The sequence below is a fragment of the Alligator sinensis genome, unplaced genomic scaffold, assembly GCF_000455745.1.
Source record: "Alligator sinensis unplaced genomic scaffold, ASM45574v1 scaffold1073_1, whole genome shotgun sequence".
NCBI lineage: Eukaryota > Metazoa > Chordata > Crocodylia > Alligatoridae > Alligator > Alligator sinensis.
Window position 1 is genome coordinate 412,601 of NW_005842539.1, and position 13,180 is coordinate 425,780.

Consider the following 13,180-nt stretch of genomic DNA (forward strand, 5'->3'; position numbering starts at 1 on the left):
CGGGTCGTGCCCCCCCCCCCAGATGCGAGGAAGCCGGTGGCAGATTTAGCGGTGGGGGGGGGGTGCCGAGCGGCCGGAGGAGCCAGATTTGGGGGGGGCTGGGGGGGTGCTGAGCAGCTGGATGTGAAGCCAGCAGTAGCACGGAGTTGCCATGGCTGCTCTGCCCGGCTCCGCGGGGCTCCCCTAAGTGCAGGGCCCGGGGCAGTTGCCCCATTTTGCGCCCCCTAGGGACAGCAGTGATTGTAACTTTCCCTGGTGTCTCACTTTGAGTTAGAAACCTGAGTCCAGTGTTTTTATTTTTGGTTTGAAATTGTTAGCTAAATCATTAAAAAACAAAAATAAAATAATTTTAGATTAAAACACCAGGAGAAAATTTCTTCTGTTATATTTCTGACCATTTACATTTCTGATTGGTTTAAGTGTGCATTTATATCAATAGTTGAATCCTCAATACATTTTTCGTCATGTGACTTTGAATAAGGATTGAATGTGGCAACAGCAAAAGAAGGCAGGTAGTCAGAGCTCAGTCCCTAGCAGCAGATTTAAGTCTCTGGTCTAATGTATCTCTTTGCAAACTCTGTATCCCATCTTGAGCTTTTATAACAGTGCGGTTCAGAGGTATCTGAATCTATTCTGTATTCAAACTCAGGAATAAATTGGGTTTAACAAAAGGTAAACGTGCTTTCAAATATTCTGCATAATCTTGCATTTAATTACATTTAAAATTGTTTAGTGTTTCATGCGGCTAGATATAGATTACTATAAAAATGGGTTTCTGTATTGCCGCATATGGAATGCTTTCGTAAAGGTGCCTCACACGATCCACATATGTGGATTGCCTTTTATTACCATGTTGTCGTAGAGGTATTCCTTTCCTCTGAGGGAAGGAATATGTGTCCCTGTTATTTGTCCCATGGGAAATGCACACCCCTGGATGTGCACACTCATGGAAATGGGCCCACAAGGTGCAAATTAGAGAGAGAGTTTTCTAAATTAGTTAGTGTATAAGGTGCAAATCTACCTTGCTTTCTTTTTAAAATTGTACTGGAGGTTGAGTATATCTTTAGAAGCTGTCCAGATTTGGGATTGTCTACATTACAGTACTATCAACAGCTGAAAGGCTAATTTCCAAATTTACCTTGAAATGCAAATGTCCTAATTTCTTTAAGATTTTCTGATGGTACTGGCAAAGGCAAAAGGAAAACTCAAGGTTTTTGTAGGTAATTAGGATGTCCTGTTACAGGTTTCTTGTCACAGGTTGTTTTGCAAAGCAACACTTTGTCTCCAAGTAATATTAACCTCTCATGAATAATTAAGCCTTAGTTTTATTTCACAATTTTAGAAATAAGGGGCACAGGTATGAATTGACAGTTAGCAATGTTACCTGAGAATATAACAAAACAACCTTCTTTTAATCCAAGGTACTGTTTATTTCAACTATAAAAACAGCAGGGGGCAGAGGCAAGAAGACGCTTTAAAACAACAGAGTGGGTTTATGAATTTCTGTCTTTCCTGAAGTTCTTCCCTTCTGTGATAGAAACCTGGCGGGTCTAGCTTCTTAGTTTCTTCAGGTCCCTCCCCCACCTCCCCGCAAACCCTGCCAATTGATACCCATGTCATTCTGCACGGTTCCCTAACAACAAATGTCTTCTCTCCAAAAAAGAGAAACGAGATTTAATTTAGATTCTTCTTCATCCTTTCTTACCTCAAATATTGGCCTTGATTATACAAATCATTCCCTTACTGTCTGCAGGATGTCAAGCTAGAATCTCCAGAGCCAAAACCTCTTTCCCTGATCCATTAACAGTCTGTAAGAGTTTACCATCGGGTACTTTATCTTGAGTCATTGTTTTCCCTTTCTGCTTGTTTCTCCCAACAACCCTGTTGATTTAACCCAATATAACCACATAGTAAAAAAATCCCCAAAAGTCATTTAATATACAGTATTCATACATTATTGCATATCCACCTACCACATTGTTTCATCTCAAACTTTCAAAATAATATTTTAGGCTTAGTTTAATTTACAAGGGTACATGCTAGCCATATGAATCTCCACCTAAATCTTTCACTTGCTGTTACATGTTTCTTACTGTACAATTCCTGCTTTCAGTGCCAAAAGAAACTTCAGTGATAAATTAAGATTATACAGTTCCTGCTTGTGATCAAATTTAAATTACAGAAAAATCATACAAAAAAGTTCTTAATCAAAGGTTATATTTATCTTTAAAACATCTTTACATTTTATACTCTTACTATACAAAAGAGCAACTAAGTTTGCAAAAAATCATAAAAATTTGAATACAAAGATCAGTGGAGTTCAGGTTTATTGTATAATGCTGACTAGAGCTCTAATCCCCTAACAGCTCAGTATGGAAAGATGTTTAAGATATGATTCGTCATCTAAATGGAGCCTCTGATAATACTCTGTTCTTCAAATGAACAATGTGAAAGCTCAGTTCCTTAAAAAGTTGGTTTTGATTGTTTTTAAAAAGGAGAGGAAAATAATCTTTAACATCAAAATAAAGATTTAATTTGTCAGAAATAAAGAAATGTATTTAACCTGTAAACTATAGATTTCTAAATCCAATTATACATGGAATAATCTATCTTTAAGTCGTATATTAAATCAGATGAACACAAATGAAATGAAGAGGTGTGTTTTGAGCCTTTGCTTCCATGTAGCATACCATTTAATCTAGATTTTGCATATGCAAGTATAATGATAGTCAGTGAAGACTGATCTTAGAAATTCCAAAGCTAAAAGCTGATGCCTTTAACACTATGTGACAGGCTCACAATAACCACATCAACTGATGGGCGTGGCCCACCTCCTGGACTGTCACACCAGGGTCTAGTCTCCTGCCACAATTTATGTGCAGTTTTACCTCTGGAGGTGATCTTCAGTGGTTCTCCGGGGACCCTGGGTGACTCTGCTGGCGCATTTTCTGTGGGGCTCCTCCTTCCCTACCCTTCAACCCTTTCTACTCAGGTGTTTCTGATCAGGTTGGATGATGCTCTGATGTGGTGATGGGACTCTCCCCTCCTATGATGAGGCCTGGTAACAAGGACAGCTGCAGAAGGTCTGGCTGTGACTCTGTAGACTTGTGAAAACTACAGCAGAACAAGAATTCAACAAAAATAGCTCAGATGTTGTGGTGGGCAGGGTAACAATGCTCCCATGCCAAGTGTTTTTTTTTCAGTGTGGGGTTGGTCGGTGCACCATGCACCCTTATCCCATGGACTCTCCACTCAAGGATGCCCCTTTTCTGGGCCTGCATCTGAGACTGTTCTGCCCGGCCAGGTCCTATAGCGTTTAGGGGTACATCCCTCTGCACCTGTGTTCTGCTCATGATTCTGTGAGTCCCAGGCCAGGGCATTCTGACTCCATGAACACTCAACGGGGGTGTGTGTGACTAGTAGGGTAATGTCAGCTTCTCCCTTTTGGAGACTTTGGCCATGCCTACTGTGCCACCCTCTCCCAGCCCCAGCTGACCTGTGTACACCTATGTAGTACATCACAGGTGCCATATCTTGGGATGGGGTTGTAGCCACACAACCCACCAGCTGCAAGAGTCCAGCTGGCATTGGCAGCTGTGTCCCGGTTTGTGTGGGCAATCTGGGCTTTCCCACACTTTCCAGGGTTATTGGCTCCAGTGGGAGTTACTGGCTCCCTTCCAGCAGTGGAGTCTACCTCTGGGTGCTCCCCATACACCCAGTTGCTGCCTCAAGCCCAAGCTGTTCCACCCGGTGTGCTGGTCCAGCATGGCTATACTGGGTCACTTGTTGCCGCAGGGAGAGCTACCAGCTTTGTTGCTAGTGCTCCCTCTTCTCTTCCCTTAGGCTCCACTTCTGGACTTCTTTTAAACCCACAGCCTTTGGAACTGAACCAACCAGCAGCATACCTTCCAGCCACATTGTGCCAGCTGGCTCACTCCCAGCCCAGCCATGTGGATGTCTGTGTAGCAGTAAGTGGATCAGGGGCCTATCCCACACTACAAGAATAAGGGAGTGAACCTACACAATTGTATCACAATTATAGCTGGCCAGAGTTTTCCTAGTGTCTTCCACAAACAGAGGAACACCTTCTAACTGTATTAGCCTATAGTTGTGGCAGATTTACTTCTATGGACTCACCACCAGACTGAGATTTTTAACCAACTAAACAGTTGCACAGATATTCACATGTCCAGCAATTTATGTACATAAAAAATCTAATAACGATGAATGTAAAAATCTGCATCTGAAAACATGTTGGGTTTAATGGGATATACTGTTGCAGATATTTACATTTGCAGAAATTAATGTGCACATTTCCAATTTTGTAGGTATTTATACTAACAGAAGTTAAGAAAGTTTGCGGATGTGAAATGTATTATCTTCACAGACAGAGGCCAAATAATGGAACAGATGAAAATTTACCTCATGGCATATTGTGTCTACTCATTTTTGTGCAAGAACAATAACAGTTGCTCAAATATTAATTTCTATTTGTCCAATATTTACTCATCCTTCTAAAAAAAATGATGGAGGGAACTATTTAGAACGTCTGGTTTATAATCTTTTCTATTTGAGGAGAGCTAAGGGACAAAATTGAAATATGCTAGATTGTTTTGATCAATACTTGTAATATATGACATTATTATTGGTGCTTGTAGTTTTACTGGAGACATTTGGAGAATTTAAACATCACGTGGACACAGTATGTTACAGTATGCAAACCAACAAAAGTGCAGTTCACGTATTATGCGAATCATTTGGTAATCTCCAACCGGGTCTTGTATTGACAAACAAATGGAGTTCTTAAAATTATGTAAAAAATTATTAATTTGCAAGGATGAATTCTGATTGCAGAACATACCAATTTCTATAGTTCTATAGCCGTTGCCCATGTAGATCTCTCATATGTTCCAATTTAGTAGCTTTACAGTTGTGAGGCATAAAATAATTAAGTATATGCTCATTTTATGATTTCATCTGTTGAAGGCATCTAAACCAGATGTGGCTGACAGATGTCCTAATCATATCTGTACTTTCTTAAAAAAATATATTTAATGGTTAATAGCCATTCAGAATTTGCTGAATAGTTGTAAATCTATTTACCTTCAGATATGCTGTACTGTGTGGGGAAAAAAGTAAGGCACTGATCCTTCTTGGAAATATTTGATATAAAATTTACCTTATAGGGCAATCATTTATCATCAGGAGGACCACAGCTATTGATTGCAGTAGTTTTCCTTGACAATAATTGTTTCTGGAATGAGGGACATTTTCAATGAAAGCTGACACTTTGGGTGAAAATAATTGCAGTAATGTAAAATGTAAAGGCTTCTTCAACAAATAGCTTTTTAATAGTGTCACATAAGATGAACTCTGCTGAAAATTGCTTATGTTTTGTCTCTTGTATTAGTTCATCCCCCAAACTATGATATTTGTAACAAGTGTTATGGAAAAGCCAGTGGTTATATTCAATATTAAATATTATTTGCAGAGAATAGTATCTGGATTTAAAATGTAGCTCAATTATAAGAAGCTGTTGGTTTCTCATTTCACATATTATTGAAATAGGCATTGCTGCTTGGATGCCTGAGACTTTGGGCTAAATATACCTCGGATCTTTTTTCAGTCTTTACGGTACTGTCATTCAAGTAAAACTCGCATTGACTTCATTGGATATTTAGGCAATATAACTCAATCTGCTTTGGTTCTTATACAGTATTCATTATGACATTCGTTACATTACAGTATACATTGCAATTATTCATTACAACAATATCTGAGTGCATCAGTGAAAATTGTCTGAGAATTTCAAGATTTCCCAATAATGGTTTTTGTTGTTATTATTGAGGCCAAGAGGTATTTCCAGCATTCATTCCTCTTCAGATTTTAGCTCCTTCTCTTTCTCATACTTGAAAAAGGCTGATTATAGACCAGCCAAAGTAGAGAATCTTTGACAGTCAAGACCCTGTGCTCCAAAATACAGAACTGTCTGGAAGAAAGAGTCATTTGCCTTATTACAGGTAATCATTAGGAAGGAAAAAGCAAAGATGAATATTTAACTATGTTTCTCAGACATATCACTGAAACGTCTCAGATTTTGCCCTACAGAATAATTGAATTTATCTACCACTTCTAGCTCCTGGCCAAAATTACAATCTAGTCCTTAGTAAACAGTGATGGAAAACCAAGGGCTCCTATACGCATGCAAGGAGGCTGCTCCGACACGTAATTACAGTGGATCGGAGCAGACTCGACTAATCACGTATGCAAGTACTAAATGACTGTGCAGTAAGTCTTGTGTGGATGCAGCCACTTATTCAGGACCAGGCCACTGATGAAAAAGAAACAGAATGACTTGGGTACACTGGCAGTATAATTAGATAAGCACCACAGGCAATTGGATGGAGAAAAAAATGCAGTAATAATGAGAATAGAATATAGTCTCAATTCAATAATTACATACAATGAAAAACTGTACGAGAGAGGCATTTTAGAGATATAGGCAGCTCAAAATAAAAACACTACTCTTAATGTTAGTTGAAATAAATTATAGGATGTATGATATATACTTATTAAGAAAGTCACTCATTAGAGGAAATTACTTCCACATAGTAAAAAAAAATCCAGTAGAAAAGCGAGATATGAAATACTACAAGTTCTGCTCACGTTATTTTAATTAAGTAACCCCACCTACAGCTCCATTTGTAAATGTGTGTCTTGAAACCATTTGTTCTACTACGCACCAGTTTTATCTGGTTTTTAAATGATTATATCCATTTATATTTAAATGTATGTTGTGTGTTTAATCACTAAAAATGCTTAAAATGTCTCAGTTTAGTGGCATAGAATGTTCTTTGTGATGCTTTTAAAATCTGTTTTCAAAATCTTAACTGAAATGGAAATGAAGTCAATTAAATATTACTGAGTTTAAAATAAAAAAGCACTACTTGCATAAGTTTTGATCCTAGGATTGTCAATTAATATTTTACATTTTGTTCCAGGCATTAGACTTGTCAAACAATATTATTTTTCTGTTATAGCCATTAATTTTTATATGAGAGAACAGCTACATTCTATTTGTAGTTTGACACAGGGAGAGAGATTTCAGCACCTGTGGTGGAAATTATTTACCTAGCTCCCTTTATGGTAAGTAGGTGTCGTGCAGGTGTGCATACCAGGCTGAAATTGCACTTTAAAGCACTCATCCACGGAGCTATAAAATCCCTCTCTGTTCTAGAACATCCCAAGGGACTGTTGACTGTGAAAGTGCTGTTTATAATTTAGTTTTATTTTTATTTTCAGATTGCCTTCTCACAGCACAACACCATCATGGATCTTGTGCAGTTCTTTGTCACCTTCTTCAGGTAAATTGCTGTTTTTTCAATTTGTGACTGGCTCCATGCAAATTTATGTTCCATGAAAGCATTACCTTTTCCAGTCCTTTAATCTTAAGAAATCACTATGTGGAAACTTTTAAATTTTGTGCACCATCCCTCCTTTATACCAGTGGAACATCCAGATGTCTCTGCTTTAAGGTAAATACAATTATGGCCTCTTGCATATGCACAGTGCTAGAACCTTTGCCTTTATTGTTCAAAGAATAGCCCAAATATTTTGCCCATTGTGCATTGATTTTATTAGCCTGTAATAGAAATCATTGATCAGCTGTACTGATATGCTTATGCTGAAACAGATGTATGGCGGGATACTTTTAAATTCACAATTTGTATGAAATTATTAACAAATCCTCATATTAAGATGCATGTTTTCTTGAGTTATTGACACACTGTTAAGAACTTGTAAGGCACAATAAGTTTAGATTGTCGCAGGAATTCAGGTTTTTGCCCAATTTCTAAAAAGAATGGTCTCTTCTCTAGTTGAAAACTGGAATAAATGGAAACCCATCATAAAAGGTATCTGCACTAGGGCTCTGCGAAGATTCGGTCGCTGATTCGATTTGGTGAACATTTGGCCCGATTTGGCGGCTGAATCGCTGAATCCAAATTGAATCGGGAGACCATTTAATCTCTCCAAATCGAATCAGAACCCTCTGAATCACTTCAGAGAGATTCAATGATTTGGACACAGACACAGCTTTAAATGTTTTTTCTACATACCTCAAGTTACCAGGCGGTTCATGAATGCTAAGATGCTGGGGCGGATGGAGCACTCCATGGGAGCGTTGAGGGGGGCGTCCCCAATGCACTTGGCAGTGGACTTGGAAGTGTACTAGAAGCACTTCTGGTCCACTTCTGGGTCTGCTGGGGAGCATGCAGGGGCTGTGCCCCCGGCTTGGTGACTGGTGCCTCCTGGGTGTGGGGAGGCACCCGGGGTCCCCCCACAGCTGATTGCAGAGCTGGGGGGATGTGAGGGATTCCCCTGTGGGCTCAGCGGCTGGACCCAGAAGTGGACCGGAGTTACTTCTGGTCCACTTCTGGGTTCACCGCCATGCATGCAGGGCCCCCTCCCCCTTAACTCCTTTGGGATGCTCCATTCACCCCACTATTGCAGCATTCATGAGCTGTGCCTGGTACCTCGAGGTATGTAGAAAAAACATTTAAAGCTGTGTCTATAGCTGAATCGCTGATTCTCTGAATCCGCATCGAATCTTGGGATTCGGATTCGGCCAAATTAAATTGGGACAGTGATCTGAATCAACAAATTGAATCACTGTCCCCAATTTGGGCTGAATCCAAAACGAATACAGCCTATTTCTCACATCCCTAAACTGTATGATTAAAATTCACAAGCTTTAATATATGTAGATTACCTATAGTACTTTGGAGTTGGACTGTAAAGTTAGTCCTTAATAACCATATAGAATACAAAAAAATGTACATTCATAAAGCCACTTTTTAAAATCTGGCTACAAGGATGTATAAGATTGCTATGGATTTATTTTACAATAATGACAAATTTCTATTTTGGTTGGACACTTTCATCTTTTTTCCGTGATTGGTTTCTATAGTCAATGGGTCACGTGTCTTAAATGGTTGTAAATCTATTGATTTTGACGGTCTCGCTCCAAATTTTCAAACTGATTTCCATCTCTAGGGACCATGGGGATTGTTTGCCTCTTTACCTGGCAGGGATACAACTCGCTCAGAAAGGGATGGGAAGGAGCTGTCCATGAGATCTCTCCTCACTGTCCAATGAAGACCAGCTTTTACCAGCCTGATGGCTAATGTAAATGAATCCCATCTTTCTTTCTTCCCCACATACAGAGTGCCACATGGGGAAAGTATGCCTTCCTAAAATACAGTGTGGCAGCTTTTGGGGGAAGCCAACTAGCTTGATAAAACACAGGTGTCAAACAAGAAATGCTACAGCATGTCTGTACTGCATTAACTAGTGCTAGTCCAGCTCATTTGTTCCTGCTTCTTATGCACTGAGTGCTGAAAAATGTCATGCATTCACTTTTTGGCTCATACTTATGGGGCACCTGGCACCATTCTCAGGCTCTTAGTCTGGTCCATGTTCACAAAAGCACGTCTAGCAGTAGCTACGTGGCATCTTGTGTTCGGCTTGCATGGATTAAGAACAAGTGGCCAGAGGCATGTTTTCTTGGAGATGTTCTCTAGCACTACCTGACATGAGACAATTTAGATACCTTTGAGAACTCTGAACAGGAAAAGCCAGAATAGGAAATCTCTCCCCCAGAGTGGCAGAGGACAAACAAGAGAGGAGACTAGTTTCTGCCCTGTCTATCAATATTCATAGATAAAGAGTAAATAAATGAATGAGTGATGGAATGCACTTACATTCTTCCTTGGTGAGTCTCCTAGGCTAGGGATAGACATATCACATAAACTGGTTTAAGTGATCAGAAACTGGTTTAAACCTGTAACAGAACAGACTTTCAGTGCACATAAACCAGTCTGAAAATGGCTGAAACCAGTTTGAGATAAACCTGGTTGAATGTAGTATCTGACTTAACTGATTTGGGTTAAACCAGTTTATGCAATGTCTGTCCCAGGCCCCTTCCTGGTTTAATTTAAACCAGAGTCCCCCAGCATCCCACATGCTTTGCAGTGCTGGACGGGGCTTTCTGCTCCAGAGAGCTGAGCTGGCCCTTCCCCTCTGCTCCCTGGCTGGAGCTCTGGCAGAGACAACAAGCACAACAGCATCTGCCTCGCTTCCCTTTGCCCTCCCTTCCCCCCACCACATCATGGACTGTAGCCAGCATGTGGTATGCTAGCTAATGCTGAGAGGTGCCTGTGTAAAGTAGACAAGACAGTGTCTGCTTAGGGCTTTTCGGAACTAATTAACAGGTAGCTGATTATGTCCCTCCTGTCCTTCCTTGGAAAATGTTGTTTAAGAGCTTGAACTAATGAGAGAGGCTTTTGTTTTCTGATAGGGTGCTAAGTGCTAACAACTTCCTGTGTAACTCCCTGCTATATAAATAAATGCTGTGTAACTCCATGCTGGCTCCCTCACTGGTCAGGAACAGCAACAGGGGTACCCTTCCCTAATCAAAGCGTCCGGCCAGGGCCTGGCCAAGCCCCTTCAGCTCATCACTGTAGAAGGGAAGGGAGGGCTGCTCTAGTGCCCCTCAGCTTCTAGCTTGAGCCACTGCAGGCATATGCCTGCATTTCTTCACTCCAGAAGGGAAGTCTGTGTGGTTACAAACTGGTTCAGCCTAGCCAAGTTGGACTAACCTGCAAAGATTGACTCAATTCAGGCTCAGGCTTTTTGAATGTCTGTCCCTAGGCCTACAGTGGGGTATTGCTACACTGGCACTTATATAGATGTAGAAACAGGTAGTTAGCTATGTTAATCTGAAGTCAGGGAAAAGACAGGGTAGAGAGGCACCATATAGACCAACTGAATCAGAGATGTGCTTTTGCTTCAGTTGTTCTATAAGGTGCATCTTTATCTTGCCTTCTGTATAGGTGTATTGTACTAGCCTTCTTTGTGTTAGTCTAGCTATAGAAATCTGAAAACACTATAGCTTGTAAAACAAAGAGGAAATAAATTGCAATAATCCAACCAGGAAAAAATAAAAATTTGAATTAGTAAAATGGCACCCTCCTGAGACTGTGTTGTGATATCTGGCTGTGTTTTGATTTTTATGTTCAAGGTTTAGAATTGTAATGGGGTGGTGATCAAAACACATTTTGGAATCAAAAACAAGATCAAACGTACAAATGTTTGTGTCAGATTCTATGATACTCTTTTACAAAGGAATAGAAAACTCTGAAACATCATTCAGAAAATCTGTTTCTTTAAGAATTAAGGGCTGAATGTTACTGGACAACTAATTAATTTGGAAATTACATCTTGAGATAACATGAGATTGAAAGCATAAGCAAAACAGTATACTACAATGAAATTATAGTGGTGCTGCTTAAAAATGGGTAGGAAAAAGTTTTCTTATTTTGCTATCGTATTTGCGATCTGAAGTTTCCTATTCTTCAGCGGGTTGAAACTAAGGTATTACAGACCTTTTGGTGGGGAGGGTGATGAAAAACAGAGATCTATTCACCACAGATTATCTGTTAACTAGGTAATTAGTGCACACATATCAGCTGGAAGCTTGAGTAAACAGCTTGGGCTAAGGTTAGCCTTCCCTCCCTGTGAGGTGGCTTGCGGTTGGAGGGGGGGGTTGCAAAGCATGCTGGAATGCTGGCGGACTGTCAGTTAACTTGAATCTGGAGGGGATCAAGGACCGAAGTTCAATAAACAAATCAATTAAGTCTAATACTAAATCCATCCTATTACTTTAAACTGGTTTTGGTCATTTTGAAAGCAGTTTATGTGGCCTGAATTTCTGCTGTGTTACAGATTTGAAAAAGTTTCCAGTTTCTTATACCGTTTTATGTGTAATTTCTGTACCTAGCCTATGTGTTAGTAACAGTCTGCGTTAGCTCTCAGTATTACAAAGTGGCCAAGAGTCATGCATGACCTTACGAAGTCAAGCCCTATGAATAAATTCTCTGAGTATATTAACCTCTGTGACATCATGGCTAGAAAGTTATCAGTTAGAATGGATGATCCAAAGGAAAAATCACCAGGTTTTTTGACAGTAGAAAGATCTTGGCAAAAAGGATATAGCAGGCAGCATCTATGAGATGAATGAGAAATCTATATACTTTAAGAAAGCTTTCAGGATTTGCCCTATAACAATATAACTAAAAGCCTCTAGCACAGCCACCATTCTGTATGTCAGTAAATTTTAAAGTGAATGCTACTTGCACAGGATCACTAAACTTGAAGATATAGAAGCCATTTCAAACACCAACATATGGAAACCGGTGGTCACTTAAACTGATTTAGAGTAGCAACCAGAGTTAATTGCATCTGTAGCAAGTACTAATATGATCCACTAGAGTGATTTATAGTCAAGACCATTATAGTCTACTGAAAAAATATCCAGACAACTGCAACTTAATGTAATGAAAAAGAAATTAAGATACTAAGTTAATAACTGATGGATATATAGGATGTAACAAGAATCATAAATAATGTTGGTAAAGATATGTAAGTCATGTTTTCAAGGACTATATAGAATATGAATAATTATATTTAAGTAGCATTTAATCTTGGTTTAAGCTAAAGCATGCTCTTAGGCATACTCATCTGGCTCTTTTCATGGACAAACACACTATTTTTTAACCTGGTGAACATAACTCCATCCACGCTGGCCAGCCATATCAGTGAGGTCTGACAACAGTCTTTGTTGCATTGTAAATATGTTTGTCTGGGGCTACAAGCATGGGGGAGCATGGAGGAGCAAGGAGCCCTGCCCACCGGGGAACCCAGAACAAGGGGAACTCAACCCCAAAAGAAAAACTCTGTAAAAGGGAAAAACTTACCCCTTTTAGGATGCTGAAGACCTGAAGAAACACGCTGAGAAGAAAAGACCGTGCAGTTCATTAGCCACGCTTGTCTGCAGCTAGAGCCAGGTGACGTCAGCGGGAGATGCTGCCCGGTGGATACAAAAGCTGGCTCCGAGAAGGAGCAAGCAGGGATGCAGGAGAGTCTACAAGGATCCCCTATGCCGGGTGTACCCAGCACCGGCAGAATAAAGAAGATCTGATACAGAGGTTGACATTGGTGTCAACGGAGACTCCAGGAGCGTCCCACACTGGCGACAGATGGCATGGGAGTGCGGGACCCAAGGCAGCTCAGAGAGGAGCCGAGGAAGACCCCAGCTGGGGCAAGAGCGTGGATCCGAGCC

General features: G+C 40.2%; 1 protein-coding gene across 1 annotated transcript in view; it reads left to right on the top strand.

Moving 5' to 3' along the window:
• Positions 1–13,180, top strand: part of ATRNL1 (attractin like 1) — a gene marked incomplete at its 5' end in the record, with an annotated part of 851,278 nt that overhangs the window by 410,529 nt on the left and 427,569 nt on the right. The window contains one exon of the mRNA XM_006031896.2: positions 7,303–7,364. Within this exon, the coding sequence (XP_006031958.2) occupies positions 7,303–7,364 (62 nt within the window). The remainder of the gene's footprint in view (positions 1–7,302; positions 7,365–13,180) is intronic.